Source organism: Phoca vitulina, unplaced genomic scaffold (genome assembly GCF_004348235.1).
Source record: "Phoca vitulina isolate PV1807 unplaced genomic scaffold, GSC_HSeal_1.0 scaffold16, whole genome shotgun sequence".
NCBI classification, from domain to species: Eukaryota; Metazoa; Chordata; class Mammalia; order Carnivora; family Phocidae; genus Phoca; species Phoca vitulina.
In genome coordinates, this window is record NW_022589719.1 from 25,396,369 (window position 1) to 25,421,061 (window position 24,693).

The following is a 24,693-nucleotide window of genomic DNA, read 5'->3' on the forward strand; positions in this document are numbered from 1 at the left end:
AATTTTTTTCAACTTTCCTTTACATGGAAGAACGTGATTTTAAGATGGAAAAACAAAGCTTTGCTTTAAGGATTTTGCCAACTTTCACAATTCTACTAGATCTCATCGACCAAACCACATTCCTTTCCCTTCAGCTTGAAAGGAACTAATCTCATTTCTTAATATGCACAGCTTTTGGAGAGTTACTGCATCTCAGAACACCAACTCAGAATACATCCTCTGGTATCAGTGAAGATTTTTAATTACCTCTTTTAAAGAAAATGACAAAAAAAGAAAACAAACCAAATAGATCACAGAAAATGTCATAGCTGTGATTTTATTATCCTTCTATTTGCTTCCTTAAAAGGGAGAATAAAGATACTCTTGCTTCATACATCACTCAAGTCAACTCACGTATTCTGATACCATCTATTTTGGACAAGAAAAACAAGAAAACCAAGATGTTGGAGAGCAATTATACCATGCCAACTGAGTTTCTCCTTGTTGGATTCACAGATTATCTCCCTCTCCGAGTCACACTATTCATGGTATTTCTCATAGTCTATACACTAACTCTGGTGGGAAATATGAATTTAATAATCCTAGTTAATATCAGTTTAAGCCTTCAAACCCCCATGTATTATTTTCTCAGCAACTTGTCTTTCTTAGACATCTGCTATTCTTCAGCCATTGCCCCTAAAATGTTGGTGAATTTCTTAGCATCCCGGAAAAGCATCTCTTCCTATGGCTGTGCAATACAAATGTTTTTCTTTGGTTGTTTTGCTGATGCTGAGTGCCTTATTCTAGCAGCAATGGCATGTGATCGTCATGCAGCCATCTGTAACCCATGGCTCTATGCCACACGTATGTCTAGGAGCTACTTCAGTGGAAGTATGACTTCGTTGGTACATGTGTGCCTCACGTTCAGGCTGCCATTTTGTGGCTCCAATATTGTTAATCATTTTTTCTGTGATATCCCACCTCTCCTGGCTTTATCATGTGCAGATACCCATATCAATGAGCTTTTGCTCCTTGCCTTGTGTGGCTTCATTCAGACCAGCACTTTTGTGGTCATATTTATCTCTTACTTCTGTATCCTCATCACTGTTTTGAGCATTAAGTCCTCAGGGGGCAGGAGCAAAACATTCTCCACCTGTACTTCCCATCTCATAGCGGTCATGTTATTTTACGGAACGTTCCTGTTTATGTACTTACGTCCCACCACCAGCTATTCCCTAGACACTGACAAGGTAGTTGCCGTATTTTATACTGTTGTCTTTCCCATGTTTAACCCAATAATCTACAGCTTCAGAAATAAGGATGTAAAGAACGCCCTCAAAAAGCTATTAGAAAGAAACCAGACTTTTAAATGAATAAGAATTTAAAACATTTAAGAATATTCCAGATATAGCTTATCCTTCCGATATCATCATGCCATAAACACCTTGTATGTCAACTCTTTGAAATTTATTACAATTTTTCAGAAATAAATATAACTTTTCATCCTCAATACTTTAAAATACTTTTGTCCTCTCATTCAGAAATGTGCTCTCCAAAATTATTCTACTCTGTGAAATATACTTAAAATAAAATAAGTAATAATAATTGCTTTCCAATTAGTGTTCACAAAACACTTTGTGCATTGATTCATTATGTTCTTTATCATGTTAGATTAAAGATATATGTTGAATTATCTGTCAACCCACCCATGTTAGAAACTCCTTGTCAGCAGGGGATATGTGTCTTGGTTTATTGTTCCAACTCCTATATAGTATTGGACATATGGCACATTCTCATTACATGTGTGTTTAATGGATGAATAGGTAGAATAAATGGATGGAAAGATGAGTGAGTAAATGTAGCTTTCTTTGTTTGGGAAACTGAGTCTAGATTCTGCACTTGCAGAACATTTATCATCAGGGACATTTAATATCACTTATGATAAGCAATGGTGGTTTCACTGGTTCTTGGAAAATCAGATAGAAGTCACATAACAGTGGTCTCTTTAATATTAGGACAGAGTGAAGTTATAGAACACTGATTTTCTTTGGGCTAGATTGATTAGTGTAAGAGATCCTCTACTGTTCCATTCATAGTGGGTACATGAGAAAACCAAACAAGTTTGTGAAGGTCATCAAGATTATAAACTGTATTCATTACTAATTATTTGACCATATATTACTGAATTAATCTTTGAGTCCCTATCTTCAAGAAGAGGTGAACAATGGCTTTAATTATTTTATTCTGCAAATTGACAATGCAAACCAACTGACTTATAAATACTCCTTACTCTGAGATCACTTTTTGATGATTAAATTATCAGACATTTTCTGTAGTTGATTTTGATCCTTCAGTCTCCATTTCCTTTGTTTTATCTTGACAAAGTTAAAGGAATAAATTTTGTACCTGTGAATATATAATATTGTGCATTTTCTAGTAAGCATGAAAATATGAATGACTGGATTAGTTTATACTGGATGTAACCCTATAAATGGAGATAAGACAAGAATAAGATATTTCCCATTACCATGGTTTGCTTTGAGGATTAAATGAACTAATATATGTAAAGCTACTAGCATATGTATGATTTGAGAATTAGATGATCAAATATGTTATCAATCTCCTAGAATACATGTAAAGCTTTTACTGCCAATTATAATGTAATGGTATACCCTTGTTCATTATTTTTCTACTATTATATTACTATTTTATTTTAAGAAACAATAAAGGTTTGATTCCCAGAAGAAATTAGGCATTTCAAAAGTATCTGTGAAGCATTTCAAATGTATGAGATATCACCGGAAAGCAAAAAAGCAAAGCAAAACAAAACAAAATAAAAAAAAAAAAGAAAACACCAAACCCAAAAAACAAAAATGCAGAACTCAATATTCAAATTAATGACTTTCAGCATGTTAAAACACCTGTCCTACTATACAGACTGCCCGCGTACACAGTACAATGCCATTAATTTGTTACTTTTTTTACCAGTTTCTGAAACTTATAGGCTAGTTTGAATTTTTCTTTTAATTTTAGAGAAATTTCCTTTTAAAAAAACATTGATGGGAGTATTGTGAAATGAGCTGATTCCTTATCATCAACCATCCATTGTGTTATGGATATAAGGTTGCATAAAAAAATTATCAGGTTCTTTAATAGGGCCTATTAAATCTGAGACTTGTTTTCATTTTCTAAAATAAGTTAGTTTTAAAATAAATAAACTACAATGTATTTGGTTTTGTTGTTGCTGCTGTCATTGTTTTTATTTTTTTTTTAAGTTTTTGTTTAAATTCCAGTTAGTTAACATACACTGTAATATTCATTTGAGGTATACAATATAGTGATGTACACATCCATAGAACACCCAGTGCTCATCAGAGCAAGTGCTCTTCTTAATCCACATCCCCTATTTAACGCCCCCCCCCCAACCTCCCATCAGGTAACCATCAGTTTGTTCTTTATAGTTCAGAGTAATTTCTTGATTTGCTTCTTTTTCTCTTTTTTTCTCTTTGTTTATTTGTTTTGTTTTTTAAATTCCACATGTGAGTGAAATCATATGGTATTTGTCTTTCTCTGACTGACATATTTCACTTAGTGTAATACTCTCTAACTCCATCCATGTTGTTGAAAATGGTAAGATTTCATTCTTTTTTATGGCTGAGTAATATTCCATTATATATATATATATATATATATATATATATATATATATATACCACATCTTCTTTATCCATTCATCAGTTGATGAACACTTGGGATGTTTCCATAGTTTGCTATTGTTGATGGTGTTACTATAAACATCAGGGTACATGTATCCCTTTGAATTAGTGTTCTTGTATTCTTTGGGTAAATACCTGGTAGAGCAAATGCTGGGTCATAGGGTAGTTCTATTTTCAACTTTTTGAGGAAACTCCATACTATTTTCCAGAGTGGCTGGCCCAGTTTGCATTTTCAACAATAGTTCGAGAGGTTTTTCCTTTCTCTATATCCTTGTCAGCACTTATTTTTTCTTGTAGTGTTGATTTTAGCCATTCTGACAGGTTTGAGGTGATATCTCATTGTAGTTTTGATTTGTATTTCCCTGATGACCACTGATGTTGAACATGTTTTCATGTGTCTGTTGGTCATCTGTATGTCTTCTTTGGAAAAATGTCTATTCATGTCTTCTGCCCATTTTTTGACTGCACTGTATTTGTAAACTATAAAATTATTTACAGTTTATCTAAACCAAGTTCCTATTGACATTTTGGACCAATATTTCTTTATTGGGGAGGAAGAGAGGCTTATTCTGTACATTTTAGGGTGTTTAGCAGCATCCCTGATCTGTATTCACTAGATTACAGTAGCATCCTCCCTATCTAGGACAACTAAATGTATCCAAACATTGCCAAATGTCTCTTTGGAGGCAAAATTACCCCTGAGTGAGAACCACTGAACTTAGTCAAGACTATTTCTTTGTCCATAAAGCAAGTGAAACCCATGAGAGTGAGGTCACTGCCTGAAAATAGAATAATAATTTGGTAAGAACATCTCAGATGAGATTTGTTTTGTTCTGCATTATTTCCCTAATGTTGATTTATTTCAAAGATTTACTGCATGAACACAGAAAATTAACACATAATTTTAATAAAGTAAGCACATAAATTTAAAGCTGAATGAATACGTATTAAGAAGTGGGCTACAGTTGAGAAAAAGAAATTATAATAAAGTAGGGTATTTATGGTCATCAAGTCTTACGAGATTTATTTTTCTCCTTCTGTCTATGGTGAGAAAGAATGTTACCAGAGAAGCTATATTACATTTCAGTTACAAGAAAGCAATGCAGTATACAAACTTAAAATCCTAAAAATGGTGTTCCTTCTGTAATAATATCTACATTTTAATGCAGATCTCTATTCAAGTCAGAAATAAAGTCTATGTGACAATTCTATACCTTTATTACCTTTACACTGAGCATTGGAGGACAGGGGCAAGTGAGTTTCATGGCAGGAGTTAGAAATACCATTTTTTTCTAGTGACATGAAACAAAAAAAAATTGTTGGTCATATTTAAAAGATATATTCAAAAGAATACATCCATAAGTAGTTTTTGTCTGAGAAATAAATAAAAAATACTTTCTTGGAACACATGAGATGTTTGCCAAGTTGATAGAGACCGGGGTAAGTATTAATTGAGAATCCATACTTTCTCTTAGCTGCTAAGTATGGTGAGGACATGCCATAATTTATAACTGATATATTGTTATTAGTTCTAATTAAGTATGTATACTAATAACATTGCATTGTTATATAAACATAGTCCTCATTGTTTATAAAAACCAGGATTTTTATCATATCGTTTCCCTCCTATAAGAAGGTAAAAGATTTTATGCTCCACAAAAATCATTTCTGTTTTATGTGTTCTTGAGCAAACTAAAGAAAAATTTCCTGGCACCACCTCCTGGTGTCATCCCTCCTCACAGATGGAAGCAACATCAAGTATACTGTTCTCATCAGTGTTTATCCCATTTTGAGATAATGTATGATAATCTGGCTGGATCAGCCATCATTATTGAGAAGCAGGATATGTGGCTTTTCACGTATATTCTTGAGGAAGCAACAGCCCTCCTTCTTCCCATCAGAGGATAGGGTCGAATACCCATATGTCACGGCCAAACCCTGTTTTAGCTCTTTTCTGCAAACTCAAAATTCACTAGTTGGGGGAGAGTACCAGCTTCTAAAGCTTGATTTTGAGGCTGCAAAACAAGCCTTACAATTGAGACCATGCAAGAAGACAAAACCCTGGCATTGCCACAAAGGGGCACCAGCACCCATCTGGGTGAGCAAGGGCTGGAGTCCAAACCTTTGGGGTGGAGCTATACAAATAATGTCAGAATATGTGACCTGAGTTGCCCTGCCAGCATTTGCTCTGGTTGTATATTTCTCTGCCACAAAACCTGGTGGCTAAAAACAACAACCATTTTTTTGCTCAGGAATCTACCATGTAGGAAGGGGCTAGATAAGGATAGTCTCCTTTCTCCGCAATGTCTGGTGTCTCATCTGGGATCACTTGAAAACCTGGGACTGGAATAGCTGGAGGTTGGCTGGGCATCTCTTTTTCATGCAGTCTTAGGGCCTCTCCTTTTGGTCTTCCCAAGTGTTCTCTTCAATAAGATGGCCTTAGGATAACCCAAGAGCAAGTGTTCCAAAAGACTAAGGCAGATGCTACTAGCTTCTCAGGTCTTAACCTCAGAAGTCCCAGAACATCACTCCTTTTGTCTTCTGTTGAGAAGTAAGTTGTGAAGGTGACCCCAGATTCAAGGGGAGGTGTGTCAGTGAATTGACAGCCATCTTTGATCCACCACAACATTGTATCATAATTGATTTTCTTAACTTCTCAACCCTATATACTTTTCAGAGCCAGCAAAGAATTAGTTTTGAACAAATTAGCCCTTAACTCTAATTCTTTCTTTCCTATCCAAAATGGTGGCTTCCATGATTTCTACCTCACTATGTCAGTGATCCTTTCAATTTCCCCTAAAAAGTGCTGTAGACATTATCCCTGACATTGCTGCAGGAGCAAATATGTACATTTAGGATTGTGGACATAACAAACAAAGGTGTGGTGACACTTGAAGCCTTTTACTAAACCAGGAGCCAACCCATCTAAGACTCCTCCGAGAGAAGATGTCCAAGGATGGTGATGGTACACTTTAGACAAACATCTGGGCTTTTCCCCAATTCCAAGACTGCTGATGTTGATCTAGATGTAATACAAGTTATGAACCAGGACGCATATCCCTCCTTGGCTGCTTAACAGAATAATTCTGAAGTATAAAATTTGCCAGGCCAAGCATTCCAGGCTAATTCAATTGCCCCCCAAAACTGGGTGGTCTTCTTGATTATTTGGCATAGCATGACTGTCAGACTTTAGTTGTTTTTATCAGCTCACTTACCTTCATCCAATAAAAAGACCACCACTGAAGTTGTAGTTAGATCTTTTTCACTTCTTAGAAACCTGAGAAGCACTGCTCTTTAACATCCAAACCAAAGTATGGTTGTGAAATTGTAGGTCATGGACGAAGTGTGGAAACATAAGGATGGTTAAGTGACAAGCCTCAGGGTGCAGGCCATGTTCACATGTGGCTGACAGGGGTGGACATTTGCCCACATAGAAAGATTAGCCTTATAGGAACAAATCATCCAGTAAATAAGGTGTCTTGTGAGTCAACCAGCCCATAGCTGTTATCACCATCATGAAAATAAATAGTATATAAACAAGGCTAAAATCTGTGGCTACAGTGTAAATATGGTAATTTTGCTTAGAAACTTTTTTTAATGACCATCTGAGTGGGTGTGGTAGGCAGAATAATGGCCACCCAAAGATGCCACCTCAACATTTATATGTTGGGAAGCATCAGCATCCCCATGACTTGATAAAGATCAAGAACCTCTAATACAATAATACAGTTAGACAGGAGCCTCATCTGCTAGCTCAGGCTTCATGGTTAAGGAAACACCATCTTTTTTCCTGGCCTAATCAGGGAAATGGAGTCCAATTGCTGATGTTGAAGCTTTTGACATGTGGCTTCACTGCTTCCTCACCTCAGCATTTTCCTTACTGCCTTCACATTGATCTGTAGTTGATTTCCATGCACCTTTGCAAGAGGACAGCCTGTTAAGGAATCACTCTTGAATAAGTTAATCCTTACCTGTCATTTCTGAGAAATAGCCCATCTGTCTTAGTTTTTTATATTAACAAGTATTGCTTCACATTTCACTAGCAAATATATTTTCACAGAATTTATGTCAGCCACTATGATCAGTTTGAGTGCTGTCATCCATTTATAGAGGAATAGGCGATTGTTGGTTATTCTGCTTGTGGTGCAAGCTTTTCATTGATAATTCTGGAATGCAACTCAATTATTCATTTATATCTGGCATCTTTAGTTATTCACACATGCACAAATATCTTAATCGATCCCTCCGTATTTTATAATTTTTACAACTATTATTTATTTCTACCTAAAACTGTAAAGATGGTGAGTAGAGTAATATAAAATATATTCAGTTTTTCAACTAATAGTTATTGTACAACTCGATAAACCAGGCATTCTGTTAGGGACTTCTAGAGAAAGACATAGAAAGATTTTTTGACTATGGGACTCTGATAAAAAGCTTGTACAAGGAGGTAAAATCTGACCTATATCTATAAATAAGGTTAAAGAATGTCTGTGATCTTGAGTAGGAAGGGGGTTAAATGGTAGTGTTTGCCAGACATAGGTCTAGATGTTGAAGAATGCCGAGTATATTCTAAGAATGTCATGTTAGTAATTCTTCTTAAAGTTTTCAATTTCCAATCCTTACCTGAATAACAAATCATTCTTCATATGATTGAACTTTGCACTATGAAAGTGAAATTACAAAAGCTTTTAAAATAATGATGGGAATTCTAATGTCTGTTCTAGGGTGCCTGGGTGGCTCAGTTGGTTAAGTGTCTGTCTTCAGCTCAGGTCATGATTTGAGGGTCCTGGATGAGTCCCACACTGGGCTCCCTGCTCAATGGGGAGTCTGCTTCTCCCTCTCTACCATTTCCCCCCTGCTCGTGCTTTCTCTCTCACTCTCTCTCTCAAATAAATAAATAAAAATCTTTAAAAAAAAACCTAATGTCTGTCTTAGGCTATCTATTGTTTTACAATTTGTATTTAAAGTTATATGGATATTCTCTGCCCCCCTCTCCTCTCACTCTCTCTGTCTTCTTCTCTCCTCCCCTCCTCCCTTCCCTCCCTCCTCCCTTCCTCCCTCTCTTTTGTCCTTTTTTTCTTTGTTATTTAATACTGGATTTCATAGATGTATATAGAAAGATACATTTTTTAATCCAATGTCACCAGAATTCCATGAATGATACATAAGTATCTTAATATAATGAAGTTTTCAGTATGTAATCAGCAATTAATATACTGATAAGTCATCAGTATGTCAAATTTCAAATATCATTTATCCAAAAAGCTGGAAATTAATATGAATAGTGATTTTGTTTTGGAATATTGAACAAATTATTCGCCATCTATTTCTTGAAATGTGAATTATTTGTTAGCTTCAAGAATCACTTTTCCACACAGAAAAGACTTTTCATTGCTAGTTTTCTATTATTTTATTTTATTTTATTATTTTTTTTTAGTTTTCTATTATTTTATTTAACAAGTGGTATTTTGCTGTAATAAAGATAAAAATCAACTTTTTTCCTTACATTTTGATTCAAATTGCAAAACAGGGTAGTCTAATTATATAACTAGTAAATTATAACAGTAATTTTTCTAAGGGCTCTTAAAAATTGCCATAATATATAATCTTATTTAATTAAACTGATTATATTTTAAACTGAATTTATAGATTTCTTTTTATTTTCTCAATCTTATTAGGCCAACAAATTAAATCAACACAAGAATATAAATGCTTTATATTTTAATACATGAATATATAAATATGGTGAATTCCAAATGGTCTTATTACTTTATACTGTTTAAAATCATAAAATCCCTTCAATTTTCAACAAAACACCCAGTTCTAAGTCAGTTTCTGATTATGTATTTGAAGTTGGTTTCATAAATATGATCAGTCTGATGATATAATGTAACAAGTTTTCTTAAACTCTGGGTTTTGTGAATTTAAGTTTATCATTTCCATAATAAATCTAACCTTCCTAGGATCTGAAATACTTCCCCGTTTTTGAAGGAACTAACCCATCTCAAGAATGTCAAAGATTCCATTTCAGAAAACTTAAGTTGTATATCAGCCAAGATATTTTTGGCCAGCAAATACAGGATTTTCTTCTTGCCATTGACACTGATCCCTTATTCGAGTTACTGTAGCAATGACTTCACAAATTATGAAACAGTTGGTTTTAGAGTTTGTGCCATTAATTTGGCTACATTTAACCATATTGCTTTTTTTTCCCCTGCTTCTAATTTGCAACTCTAATTCATCATGTAGCTAACTCCATTCCTCACTGACTGTTTTGTTGGATTCTGAAATTCTTTTCTCTCATTACATGGCAATATATTCTATTTTGTATCTAAAGACACTCTAATGTTGTTTTATTGGCATCTTCACAACTGCATATAAAAATTTGTGATAATTATTTGGTTTTTGTACAATATTTGGATTGACATGACTTCACTATTTTATTTATCTGCATATATTGTAACTTAGTCTGCTTTCATGTTAAAATTAACAGCACACCTTAACAAAACCATCCACCACCCTTTCCCAAACATACAGAAATAAGTATATTATTTGTATGATTAAGAGAGCAAAATATAAATTTGCAAAAATCTAATAAAGCTATGTGAAATATATGTAAAATCTCCACAGTGTCTAATGTGTCTACACTTCGGTAGAATGGAAGCTACAAAAGAATTATAAGACATAATCCACAGCTCTGTGATGTCTATTGAATTATTAGAGAAAAGAAAAGCATACGCTTTATACAAATAAACCAAAAGGAGAGTATACAATTCAATTCTGTGTGTTGTGTATGTGTGTAAAATCTCATCAAAATTTAATGTAAATTATTGTTAAAGTTTAGAGAGTATGATGTCATGCATTAATTTAGATTAATTTCATAAGGAACCAATGAGGTTCATAGAACATGTGTGAATGTTCCCATTTCACAGGAAAAAAAGACAATCTCAGCAGTTTCATCATTAGAACATTTGAAGATTTGTCTGGGTAGCATATATGCGAGTGGAACACATTTCTTTAGTTCCTGCATTGCAGTTATTCTCTGTTTTGTGCCTTTACCCTAAGATGTGTGAGTGTTTTATTTATAAAAGGAAGTTGCATTTTATCAAAGTGAAGGTAAAGGCATCTAGTGAATGGTGAGTGAGAAGACCTGCAGGGGCATGATTAACTCCAGTCTTGAGAGACCAGAAAGGATGCGAATGATCCAACCTGTGGACATCTGAGATTCATATCTACACATGAGCTATAGTTCATGTCCCCAAAAGAAAAGCAACCAAACATTAAAAAATCTTTACTCTCAGCAATTAGTCTTTTAAGAATCATGAAAACCTGGTCGTCTTCACTAGATATTCTGCTTACTCTGGACTTTGTTTTGTTGTGAATATATTTAAGAAGTGGTAATGTAGGTTGACTTAAAAATTTTAATATTTCCTATCTCCCCACACTAAAAGAACCTACTACCAGCTATATGATTTCAGTATTGTTCCCAAGTAGCCAGAAAACAATGTCCTAACTTGTGAGTTATTTATATTTCAAAGGCTTCAAAGATTTTCATTTTATGGGGAAAAGGGCAATATTTACATAATACCTACATTCAATATTTTCATGTCTGCATGTGTGTTTACAGTATTTAATATTTGGTTTATATAGTAACTTAAGGCTACTTGCACATTTATGGAAAATTCTTTAAAATGGAGTATCTGAAAATTACAATGTATTTTAACTACCTCACAAGGAAAACCATTCCTTTCATATCTATATAATAGTATTTTAGAAATATTTTAGATATAATTTTATTTTATGAATCCAATAATAGCATTTTAAGAATTAGTTTCTATTTTCCTCGAGTTTGTCACTGTGTCCTGTCTATAATAAAACCAGGGCATGCACACAGACACTTGATTCTCAGAGCTTAAGACTGTTTTTGCTACAACAAGCTGATACTTCTTCCTATCTGCAACCCTAGTGTGCCTGGATATAATAGAATTCAAATCAATATGTATTGTCTTTAAATTAGACTACCTAAGCTATAATTTGGGGTTTCTCAGTATGACAAAGTTGTTGTTGATAGTGGGTTTTTTACATTTTTATTTGTGATTATTGTTTAAGCTTTATTTTTTGTGTGTTATCTGATTTTTTGCTTCCTTTGTCTTATAAGCAATTTTTAGTCATAAACCATTCAGTATATGTCATTTCAAATTATAAGAACATGTATATACTTATGAAGTTATAGAATTGTGAATTTAAATATATAATAATATTTCATATAATACTTAATCAGTTATATATTTATCTGTACGTAATATTTTATAATAACAAGACATACCTGATAGGTATATTTGCAGTACCTCACCCTCACACCTTGCCTCTTGACATTGGGTTTTTGGAGAGTTTGTTTTAATGCTGATAAAAAAAAACAAAGATGCAAAGGTGAAGTTAGCTAAAGATGCGAAAGGGAAGGGCTTTCAAATTAGATTGTACTGCTATTTTTTGATTGGCCTTAACAATATTCAATGAAGAAAAGATTGTTCTCCCTCTTCCTCTCAATTCAGCTCTTATGGAGGACACAGTCATTGATCTTCCAAGTGCAGAATCTGAGCAGAAGTTGAGGCATAAAAAAGTTCCAATGTTTGAGATTTGGAAAGGAAGAGGGTTGCATATTATGAAAGTCAGCATCATGAGTTAACTAGGTGTTGAAAGGTAGCAACAGTTTGGCCAAAAGATAAGGAAATAATTTCTATCACAAGGAGCCATGGTGTGTAGTCGATGTAAGCAGAGAACTTGTATATGTCAGAGGTTTGGTATGAGGCATATTTGGGTTTGACTGTCAATTTTACCAATTAATACTTTCTTGGAATCTGATAGAGTTTCCTTCTCTCAATATTTATGATGTGGAAACTGAGAAGCAGGGCATAAAATGATTTTTAGTTCCAAGAATTTGAGTCACTGTAAATGGATTGTCTAGTATACATATAATCCACTGCTGAAGTTAATTTCTTTTCTTCAACCAACTACAGGGTAAACATAAACACCCCAATACTATTATGGATACTGGATCATGGAGGAAATTATACATATATCTTTTTCATTTGAGTGATATCATCTTGTTCTGCAACTGAAAAACTATATAAACCTGAATGCATGGTAGGTTGGAACCATACAGGGGTGAAGGAATTCCTTCTGGTAGGTTTAACTGAAAACCCTAATTTGCAGATCCCTCTTTTTTTGCTTTTCACCCTTATTTATTTCACCACTCTGGCAGGTAATTAGGGGATGATTATCTTGATCTGGTTAAATGCCCAGCTTCATACTCCAATGTACTTCTTCCTTAGCAACCTCTCTTTTTGTGATATATCCTACTCTACTGTCTTTGCTCCTAAGATGTTGGTCAATTTCCTATCGAAACACAAGTCCAGCACATTTTCTGGTTGTGTTCTACAGAGTTTCTTTTTTGCGGTATATGTAACAACAGAGGGCATCCTCCTATCTATGATGGCTTATGACCGCTATGTGGCAATAGCTAATCCCTTGTTGTATGCAGTCATAATGACCCAAAGGGTTTGTATTCAGATGGTCCTCACATCTTACCTGGGTGGGCTCATTAACTTGCTCACGCACACAATAGGTTTGCTCAAACTAGACTTCTGTGGTCCTAACATTGTGAATCATTATTTCTGTGACATTCCCCCTCTTCTGAGACTCTCCTGTTCTGATGCCCGTAACAATGAAATGCTGCTTTTAATATTCTCTGGGGTCATTGCAATGTTCACTTTCACTATCATCATGGTCTCTTATATGTGCATCATCATTGCCATCCAAAGAATCCGCTCAGCTGAGGGGAGGCACAAAGCCTTCTCCACTTGCACCTCTCATCTGACTGCTGTGACCTTATTCTATGGGTCTGTGACCTTTAGTTACAACCAGCCAAGTTCTCAGTATTCCCTGGAACAGGAGAAGGTCTCTGCTGTGTTTTATACATTGGTGATCCCCATGCTAAACCCACTGATTTATAGCCTATGAAATAAGGATGTGAAAGATGGCAGTCAAAAGGTCAATATGGTGGAAGAGAACTCCCAACTGACCCAATCTTGTCCATGGCTTTGTTAGCCTAACATTAAATAGATAGACTTTCCTTAAAATTGTATCACAGACACGAACACCAACAAAACTATAATCAAGGTAGTCTCATGAAATTGAAGACATGAGTGTTGAGTTTGACACGAAGACTGAAAATCACTATATTTTACCATTCATTGTTTTGTGACTCAACAGTTTCATTCTCTCAAGAGCTAGTACATTTTTTTCCCCTAACAAATTCTGATGCTAAACTCTGAAAGATATCACTATGGATTTAAAAGACTCTCACATTGATTCAAATGAAAAAAACACTCCAACAATAGGAATTTATCAAATGCATTCTTATCTCAGAGAAAAAGTGAAATAGCCTCTTGGCACGATTTTCTTGGATCAGATCTTTTTGTTATTATTGTTGTTCTAAAAATGCTATCATCCAAGTAAAGACATGTATCTCCATTTTTGTATTTAAATTATATATCTTAATGGTATCTTAGAGGGCGCCTGGGTGGCTCAGTTGGTTAAGCTACTGCCTTCGGCTCAGGTCAAGATCCTGGAGTCCCTGGATCGAGTCCCACATTGGGCTCCCTGCTCGGCAGGGAATCTGCTTCTCCCTCTGACCCTAACCCCTCTCATGTGCTCTCTCTCATTCTCTCTCTCTCAAATAAATAAATAAAATCTTAAAAAAAAAAAATGGTATCTTAGAATAGCTATAGAAAAAAATAACTGTCATTAGTTATAATTTATGCATTCAACACTCTTCTGTTTAGTCCCTTTACTTGTACCAGTTACTCTGTGAGATCCAAACGTTAAGATATTTAAGATATGGGACAAAAGCTGTTAGAGGAACAGGTAATGGAGGGATATGGTAAACAAGTTTGCAAAGTATTGTGTGAAGATGAATGCATTACCTAATATTACATCTCAAACTTTTGGGAAGCATGACTGTGTACTGGATATATAAAATAATATTATGTCATTACTATTATAAAGAAATATATGTATATATAAATGGGTATATCCACACACATATATATATACATATAGTAAGCTAAAGATCGAGAGACTGATAAAGCAAATAAGCAATTGCAGTTTGTATCTATAGTTAAGGAACACAGTAGAGATCATTTAAATATTCTTGCAAATCTGTCTTATTCTTGAATATGTTCTATAAGTTTGAAGTGTTTCAAAATAAAAAAGAAGTTAGGAAAATATGCACTTTTACTTCTGGATGAAGTACCTTGTGATCAAAACAACATCTATGTAAAAATAACAAGAAAAGCAAGATAAGAATTATCTGTTGAATGAAGTAGTAGCTATTGAAGAAAAGAGAGTTGGAGGGGCTTAGGCTTCAGGGACGCATGAACTTGGAGATGTGAGCTAACTTAGTCTCACTGATTCAAGGCACACTTGACAATGTAGGCTTGGCTTGCATGGAGGGGTCTGGAAAGGATTCAGCAGACTCAGGAGAGGTTCAGGCAGATATTTTTCAGGTTTCAGCACACGGTTCCATTTGTTCTCAGGGCATTAGCCATATTCTGGGTCTGAAGACCAGGCAAACAAATAAACAGAGGGATGAACACACAATAGACTAGAGAGATAGATGATATAGATAGATGATGATATATGATGACAGATAGATGATGATAGATAGATAGATAGGTAGATGATAGATAGATTTAAATGGAAAACTTCTGGGAGTGCCTGGGTGCCTCAGTCCATTAAGCGTCTGACTCTTGATTTCCACTCAGGTCATAATCTTAGGGTAGTGAGATGGAGTCCTGTGTTGGGCTCTGTGCTGAGCATGGAGCCTGCTTAAGATTCTCTCTCTCCCTCTCCCTCTGCTCCCCCCTCCCTAAATAATTAAAAAGAAAGAAAAAGAAAGAAGGAAAGAAGAAAGAAAGAAAGAAAGAAAGAAAGAAAGAAAGAAAGAAAGAAAGATGAAAGAAAGAAAGAAAGAAAGAAGAAAGAAAGAAAGAAAGAAAGAAAGAAAGAAAGAAAGAAGAAAGAAAGAAAAAAAGAAAGAAAGAAGAAAGAAAGAAAGAAAAAGGAAGGAAGGAAGGAAGGAAGGAAGGAAGGAAGGAAGGAAGGAAGGAAGGAAGGACTTCTAAAAAACAGAGAGAAATGTTTGGTGTTGTCCCAAACAATACAAATATTAAAGATTGCCATCTTCCAAAGCAGGGGCTCCCGTGCCTTGTAACTGTTCTGGGGGAAGAGAAAACAGTGGTCCTCTCGGCTGTTATGTGGCCTGAGGAGATAACTGGATTATATCGGAGCTTAAACACACAGCTGTTTCCCCCCGCCCCCCCCCCCCCCCCCCCACACACACACAGGAAATTGGATGGGATGGAAGGTGGAGAGTATAAGAAACTGGTCTGGGCCACAGGGGTACATTGAAATCTCCCACTCTCCTGCTGTGCTTAGAAGGCACGGAATCCTGCTAGAAGGAAGAGCTACCAACAAATGTAATAAAGGTTTCCTCCCCAGAACATTTGCCAGATTTTGGTCCTGCTGTAAGCCAGGCAAAAAGGGCTAGAGTTTTCTTTGTGAAGCACAGAAGATTCAGATTTTTGCAGATTCAAATGGAGTTGGAAAGACGGTGATATTTTTCTCAGTCTTTAGGTGCTTGTTGATAAGATTCCACCAGAAGTAGAGGCCTGCATCAGACACAAGACTGGCAGCCCCCTGAAAATATTGGCTGCAATTTGAAGATGTGCAGGCACCTCTCACTTTATTTAACTTCACAACTACCATGATTTTTTACAAATTGAAGGTTCATGGCATCCCTACATCAAGCAAGTCTATCAACGTCACTTCTCCAACAGCATTTGCTCACTTTTTATCTCTGTGTCACATTTTGGTAATTCTTGCAATATTTCAAGCTTTTTCAATATTATATTTGTTACAGTGATCTGTGATCAATGATGACGACTCGCTGGAGGCTCAGATGATGGTTAGCATTTTGTAGTAAGAAAGCATTTTTAAATTAAGGTATGCACACTGGCTTTTTTAGACGCAATGCTATTGCACACTTGATAGACTATAGCATACTATAAACATAATTTTTATGTGCACTGGGAAACCAAAAAAGTCATTCGACTCCCTTTATTGCAATGTTCTGGAAGCAAACCCACAATATCTCCGAGGTATAGCTGTGTAGAGCAGGGAGCTCAGTTCACACCACCAAAGAATTAAAGCTTAATTGTCTATAGTGTTTAAGGACTCGAGAGAGAGAGAGAGAGAGAAAAGCCCACCTCTTAATCAATGTCTTGGGAAATCTACACCCAAACAGGGAGAAGGCAGAAGAAAAATGAGGTCTAACTTCAACCCAGTCTAGAACCAGCGCAAATAATATCTGAATTAATTTAGTCAGCCTCTCATCTGTTATGCCTTTTTAGAAAGAATAAAGCCCTCCCTGGAAGAAAGTAATGTCATCTTCACTTTCTATGTATCTTTAATCACATGCAAAGAACCAGAAATTATTTTTAAAAAGAGTAAGAATGAGTGGGAGAACACAAAATATAAGCAGGATCACAGAAGAGCTATGAACCTTAACTTTAAATTCACATCATACATGAAGATTGATTTAAGATGGATCATAGAAGTAAATGCGTGAAAGATGAAAAAAAATAGAGCCTCTAGAAATAAATACAAGTCTGTATCTTCACAACATCATGACAGATGTTGGCGGGGATGCGGAGAAAGGGGAACCCTCCTACACTGTTGGTGGGAATGCAAGCTGGTGCAGCCACTCTGGAAAACAGTATGGGGGTTCCTCAAAAAGTTGAAAATAGAGCTACCATATGATCCAGCAATTGCACTACTGGGCATTTACCCCAAAGATACAAAAGTAGGGACCCGAAAGGCTACGTGCACCCCGATGTTTATAGCAGCAATGTCCAAAATGGGTAAACATTTCTTAATAAGGATGTACAGGGACATCTGGTGGCTGAGTTAGTTAAGCGTCTGCCTTCCGCTCAGGTGGTGATCCCAGGGTCCTGGGACTGAGTCTCACATTAGGCTTCTTGCTCAGCGGGAAGCCTGCTTCTCCCTCTGCTTGTGCTCTCTTTTTCTCTGACAAATGTATTTTAAAAAATCTTTTTTAAAAAAGGATATACAAACACTAAAATGAAAAGAACAATGGGAGAATAGATCTGTGTTTTATTTATTTATTCTTTCTTTCTCCAAATTTTTATTTAAACTCCAGTTGCTTAACATACAGTATAATATTCGTTTCAGGTGTAGAATTGAGTGATTCAACACTTCTATACAACACCCAGTGAGGTTTTGTTTTAAATGAGGACTTCTGTCCCTGGAAATACACCATTACAAGACTAAAAAGGTAAGCCACAGAATATGGAAAAATATTCATAGAGTGTGTACTGGCAAAAGATTCATCCAAAATATTTAAAAAGAACTGCCAGTCAATAAAAGACAAATAAGACAACTAAATATGGGAAAAAAAATAGAAAAACGTTTATATGAAAGTCATTCAAAATAACCAATAAGCATATGTAAAAATGTTTAATATCATTACTCACACATTTCCAACAGGTGTAGGAAAATGGTACAGGCAGTTTGGAGAACTGTCTGATGGTAAACCGAATATATGGCTAGCTTATGTCCCAAGATTTCCCAGATATGAATGTGTGTGTTCACAAACATACACGAACAATAATTCTCAGCAGTTTTATTCATAATATTTATATTTATAAACTAGAAACAAAAACCAGACCATTTTAAGGAATACATTAATAAATTTTGATATATTCACAAAACGGCAGGCTAAACATCACTTTTTTTAAAAAAGCTACTGATGTACAATAAGGTAAATGAATGTCACAAACGTTATGCTCAATGAAGAAAAGCAGAAACTAAAAGTCCATATATTTAAAAAAAAGAAAAGTCCATGTGTAGGATTCCATTTGTGTAAGGTTTAACAACAGATAAATTTAAGTTATGGTAATATAGCTATGAGGGACCATTCTGTAGTGCTGGAAATATCTGTATCATTATGATTTGTGTGGTGGTTATGCTCATGTGCATATACATAAAATTGAAATAAATTGTATACTTGGGGCGCCTGGGTGCCTCTGTCAGTTAGGCATCTGCCTTCAGCTCAGGTCATGATCCAGGGGTTCTGGGATCAAGACCCACATCCAGCTCCCAGCTCAGCAAGGAGTCTGCTTCTACCATTCCCTCTGACCTTCCCTGTTGCTCACATTTTCTCTCTCTCTCCCTCTGTCTCTCAAATGAATAAATAAAAAAGAAATCTGAAATAAATTATATATTTAATATCAGGGCACCTTACAATGTGTGTGTATGTGTATGCAAGTGTATATAATTCTTGAACAAGTGTTCAGAGGAAAAGACAAAAAAATGAAATTTCAATGAAAATGTGGAAAGCAAAGGGAAGGGTAAATTGGAGATTTGTGGGTAATTACAAATTGTGATTGAATTTTGACTGTACAACAATAATAATATTTTATTAGGAGGTTTAAAATAAATAAAATATAAATGCATGGAAACAATGCAAAAAGCAGTGTGGATCAGTGGGATTAAATCTTCTAAGGCTTTAATAAGAAAAGTGAAATAAGGAATGGAGTGCATTATATTTAATATTTCAAATTGCATAATTTAAAATGGAAGGCAATCCATAACATAGTAAATGCAAAAGTTAGAACAATAAAAAATATAAATTGAGACATCTTAAAAACTTAATAGGCAAAACATTTTTTTTTTTAAAGATTTTATTTATTTATTTGAGAGAGACAATGAGATAGAGAGAGAGCATGAGAGGGGGGAGGGTCAGAGGGAGAAGCAGACTCTCCACTGAGCAGTGAGCCCGATGCGGGACTCGATCCCAGGACTCCAGGATCATGACCTGAGCTGAAGGCAGTCGCTTAACCAACTGAGCCACCCAGGTGCCCCCAAAACATTTCTTAAATAAGACACAAAATGACCATTAAGGAGAAAGTAAGGAGCACTGAATTGCATTGATATTTAAAAATATATTTATAGGGGTGCCTGGGTGGCTCAGTCGTTAAGCATCTGCTTTCGGCTCAGGTCATGGTCCCAGGGTCCTGGAATCGAGCCCCGCATCGGGCTCCCTGCTCGGCGGGAAACCTGCTTCTCCCTCTCCCACTCCCCCCACTTGTGTTCCCTCTCTCGCTGTCTCTCTCTGTCAAATAAATAAATAAAATCTTTAAAAAAAAAATTATAGAATGAAAAAGTAAACCAGAGTCAGTGAAAATAGTTTCCCTACATATTTCTGAAACTATAATCAAAATGTATAAAGAAATCTTACAAACTAATAAAACCAAGATAGACAACATAATAGAAAAAAAGGTGCGGACAGGGGGCAAATATCTGCAAGGCACATGACACAATAAATATTGAAAATCTCCCAACTTCCAGTAAAAATAAAGGAAAGTTGCTCAACTTTATTAGAAATCTGGGGAAAGAAAATTAACCACAAAATGATATGACAATAAAAATAGTATATGAAATCAGGCTCACCTGTCTCTCAGTTGGTGGAGCAAGTGACTCTTGATCTCAGGGTTGTGAGTTTGAGCCCCGTGCTGGTTGTAGAGATTACTTTAAAAAATAAAATCTTTTTAAAAAAAGTTTCCAATATCAAGTGCTGAAGAGATGGAGCAGCTACAACTCTCATAAAGCACTGACAGAGATGTTACTCAGAACAACAACTTTGAAAAAATAATTGCCAGTACTTAACAAAGCTGCACATACAAAATGCAGAACATTAACACTGTATTACATATAAAGTGTAGTTTTAACAGAAATTTACAAGACCTACAAAGAAACCGAAAAATGTAATACATTGGACTCAGGAAAAAAAGAAGTCAGTAGAAACTGAATGACCCAGATGTTAGATTGAGCAGAAAAAGACATCAAAGTACTATTATAAATAATATGTTCAGATAACTTAAGAAAATATATATAAAGAATTAAAGGAAAGTGTGACAGTAAGTATTCATCAAATATAGAACCTCAATAAAAAGAAAGGGACAAATAAAAAATACCAAATGAGAATTCTGTAGTTAAAAATACAGTAACTGAAATGAAAATCCACTAGAAATAACCAATGACAAATATGGGGTGATAGAAGAAACAATCAGTGATCTTGCAGTAAAGCAATGGAAATCAACCCATTTGAAGAACAAACATGAAAAGAATGAAGGAAAATAGCCTCAGAGATTTGTGTGACACCATTCAGTGTATCAATAGATACATAGTGGAGTTCCCAGAGAGGAGGAGAAAAGAAAGAGGTAAAAAGCAAAGCAAAATAAAATAAAGCAAAACCTGAAAACAAAACCTGGACAAAACTGCCTTCATTTGGTAAAAAAAAAATCCCATTCAACCTTTTACTGGAGATTCTATCACATAACATATAATATACAAAAATAAGTTTCAGGAGCTTAAATGTGAAAGGTAGAACAATTCAAAAGTGAGGCAAAAAATAAGTAAGGAATAAATGAACAATACAAAGTAAAGGAACAATTCAAAATGAAAGAATGATACAAAAGAAAACAATACAAAATAAAATGAATAATACAAAACAAAATGCTAAAGGCATCTAAATTAGAAAAGAAGAAGCACAATTCTCATTATTCTCAAGTGAACTTATTATGTATGTAAAAGACAAAATCAATATTTACAAATGAACTGTGTTTCTGTATATTAATAGCAAACAATTCAAAAATTAATAAAATATTTCCATTAGCAATAGGACAAAATTTAGGAATAAATTCAACAGCAACAAATACATCAAGACTTAACAGTTAAACAAAGTGTGCTAATCCATACAATGGAATATTACCAAGCAATAAAAAAGAAAGAAAGAACTAATGATTTATGTAACAATGTGAATGTTTCTAAATATTATTCCAGGGTGCCTGGGTGGCTCAGTTGGTTAAGTGTCTGCCTTCGGCTCAGGTCATGATCCCAGGGTCCTGGGACCAAGTCCTGCAATGAGCTCCCTGCTCCACAGGGAGCCTGCTTCTCCCTCTGCCTCTCTCTCTGTCTCTCATGAATAAATAAATAAAATCTTAAAAAAAATAAACAAAAAAATAAAAATATTATTCTGATTGAAAAAAAAATCCAGACCAATAAAACAGTATTATCCTAATTTTGTGAAACTCTGCAAAAGCAAATCTCACAAATATACAACTGATCAGCAGTTCTTTGGGGTTGGAGGTCAGAGATAGGGGGTTTCTTAGAAAGAGAACAAGATATTCTGGGGATTATGGAAATATCCTATGTTTTAATTATAGTAGTAATTGGTCTGGAGTATATATTTGTCAAAACTTATTATATACTTAAACTGAACACGGCTTATTGTATCATAATTATTCCTCAATAACTTTTATTTGAAAAAAGTTATTATTTTCTAAAATAACACTTCAATATGTTGTATTAATTAATATAACTTCTGAATTATATTTTTCACAAAAAGTCTTCTTTCCTGACAAAAAATCAATAAATATATACTAAATTCATTTTAAATAATGCTGCTAAATTTTTCTATATGCCAAATTCAATTGCAGCCCTATCTATTGAGTGCCTGTGTCAACCAAGGAAAGACAAAACTGCAAGTTGCAAAATAAAATATGTGTGTTTATTTGGGGACTTAGGGATTGCAATCCAAGAGACACAGATTCAATCAAAATCAAAAGTGTGCTTGGGAGAAACAAAGGAGGTTAGAGTTTTTAAAAAGGAGAGAGGGAATTTACATAAAACATTTTGAAGGAAATGTGATTGGTGCGTTACACTCGCCTGTATGGGATTGGTTGCTAGGCAGAACTGTGTTAAGGCAGAAAGTCCATTTGTGTCCATTTTAACATAGAACATATCCTTCCTTGGCTTCTAGCCCCACCTCTTCAATGTCCTGCCCGCTCCATTTAAAATAATCCTCTTAGCAATGCTTACTCTATTTTATTCTCTTCCTTATCCCCTGCAAATACAGATATTTATGTTTTTTCAGATAATTTTTGTCCTTGATTTACAATTTCCCAGGAGAAAAGAGGATATTGGTCAAAGAAGCTTAATCTTTTTATATTTCTGATATATATTTCTCAAATAATTCTTCATATATGGATTGGTAATAAATTATATACTTGAAAAAAAAAAAAACAGAATGCATCAGGTACTTAGAATCTTCTAGGCCTTCTAAAATAATGAATCATCTTCTGGCCTAATTCAACTTTAGAATATCACCTAATCCCCACTCCTACCACCTGCTCTATTAGCTTTCAATTAAGGAATTTAGGAAATGTACATTTAGGAAGGGAAATTTAACTGCTTTTAGAATAAACAATAAAGGACAATTCTTATTTACAGAATTGTAACTAAATGACAATTTACAATTAAATAAATCAAATTTACACTTTCACACTGTGAGGGAACAGAGTGAAATATTGCTACCAGAATTCCTCATTATTCATTTTAAAATGAAGGCAAAATGCCCAAAGTTGTCTATCAGCAGACACATACTAGAATGGAGGAAAAAACATTCAAGGTAGAGGTGGTTGGGTTCATTTCAAGGAATCCTTTTTAGTAGTTTTAATTTTCTTTGATTCTATCCTCACAGTCCAAGAAAACAAAGGAGTCAATTTTTTTTTTTAAAAAACCAGGCGTTATTTCTACTAGTTTAAAGCCCACTGATGTTTGGGTTTTAACTGCACTTTGTGTGTGTGTATGTGTATGTGTATATGTGTGTTTTCTTTCTTTTTTTTAGAGCTTAAATTTTTTATTTTTTTATTATGTTCAATTAGCCAACATATAATACATCATTAGTTTTTGATGTAGTGTTCAATGATTTCATTAGTTGCTTATAACACCCAGTGCTCATCACCATGTGTGTTTTCTGACAAGTAGTCCCAACTAAAGGATTCTTCTGAAAAGCTTCTCTTGCTAAAGTATCGAGCAGGGATCACTATCTATTCTATTCCACTGTTTTTCAGAATTTATATATTCTGGGTTTTTCCCTTATACTTACTTGCCCTTCATTTCCTTCTATTCATTCTAACATTCAGGAAATTGAATGCCTTCAGGGAGCCATTAAGGTCTTGAGAGTTTCCCAATTCCCTCAAGAAACACACAGGAAATTTTAATCATGTATTTATTATATCCTTCTGATCAGAAGATTAACTCTGGGGACTCTATTCCCTTTGTACTATAGTAAATATAAAACTAAATTTTTTGACCATCTTGCTCTTGCTTTCCTACCATGGAGCCTCTGCTTATGGTTATCATATATTAAAGAAGAAGTTTGAATTTCAATCTTACTACTGTAACTACTATCATTTACCCAATTTTTATATCACTGTGTTAGACAAATACAACTTTTCTGTGTGATTGATTGATTGTTTGGGGGGAATATAGAGAAATAATCCATTGGAATGAGCAGTTATATGGTTCCTAAATAAGCTAAAGTGTTGAATATTTTTTTCTTCCACTGGTAAGTGAAACTCACTTATTTGACTCTCTCATATAAATACATTTTGAAAATCAGTTAAAAGTACAAAAAACAAGATGAAGAAGACACAAACATTATGTTTTAATTTTATTCTTACAGCTTTGCATGGTGGCAGTATTGTAGCCAATGAGGTTTATCCGAGGCGCGATTATTGCTAATTTTATTCTTATAAACACAGAGTAAGAGGACTTTATAATTTGGCCATTTATTCTCACCCCTTATCCTACACTTCAATTTCTTTTTCTACATTAACGTCAAAATTGGTAGGCAACATCTAGTGAAACAATGAAAAACCGGTGTTTTAATCAGTGTGGAATATTTTTCCCTAAAGGATGAATTGCAATCTGTCATAATTACATATTTCCATAGGGATTATTCACCTATCAGTGTAGATATTTTACATCTAACACAGTTACCTCATTT

General features: G+C 34.7%; 1 protein-coding gene and 2 pseudogenes across 1 annotated transcript; all 3 read left to right on the forward strand.

Annotated features, from left to right (window-relative positions):
* Positions 1-440: 440 nt before the first annotated feature.
* Positions 441-1,352, forward strand: LOC116638139 (olfactory receptor 5AS1-like). The gene has a single exon (XM_032413847.1). It carries the CDS (start codon positions 441-443, stop codon positions 1,350-1,352), a length of 912 nt encoding a protein of 303 aa, XP_032269738.1.
* An 11,487-nt stretch (positions 1,353-12,839) lies between these two features.
* LOC116638656 lies at positions 12,840-13,805 on the forward strand (annotated as a pseudogene).
* A 10,562-nt stretch (positions 13,806-24,367) lies between these two features.
* On the forward strand, positions 24,368-24,526 carry LOC116638951 (annotated as a pseudogene).
* Positions 24,527-24,693: the final 167 nt, after the last annotated feature.

Coding starts and splice junctions, on each gene's coding strand:
- LOC116638139 (XM_032413847.1), top strand. CDS start 441: ATGTTGGAGAGCAATTATACCATGCCAACTGAGTTTCTCCTTGTTGGA.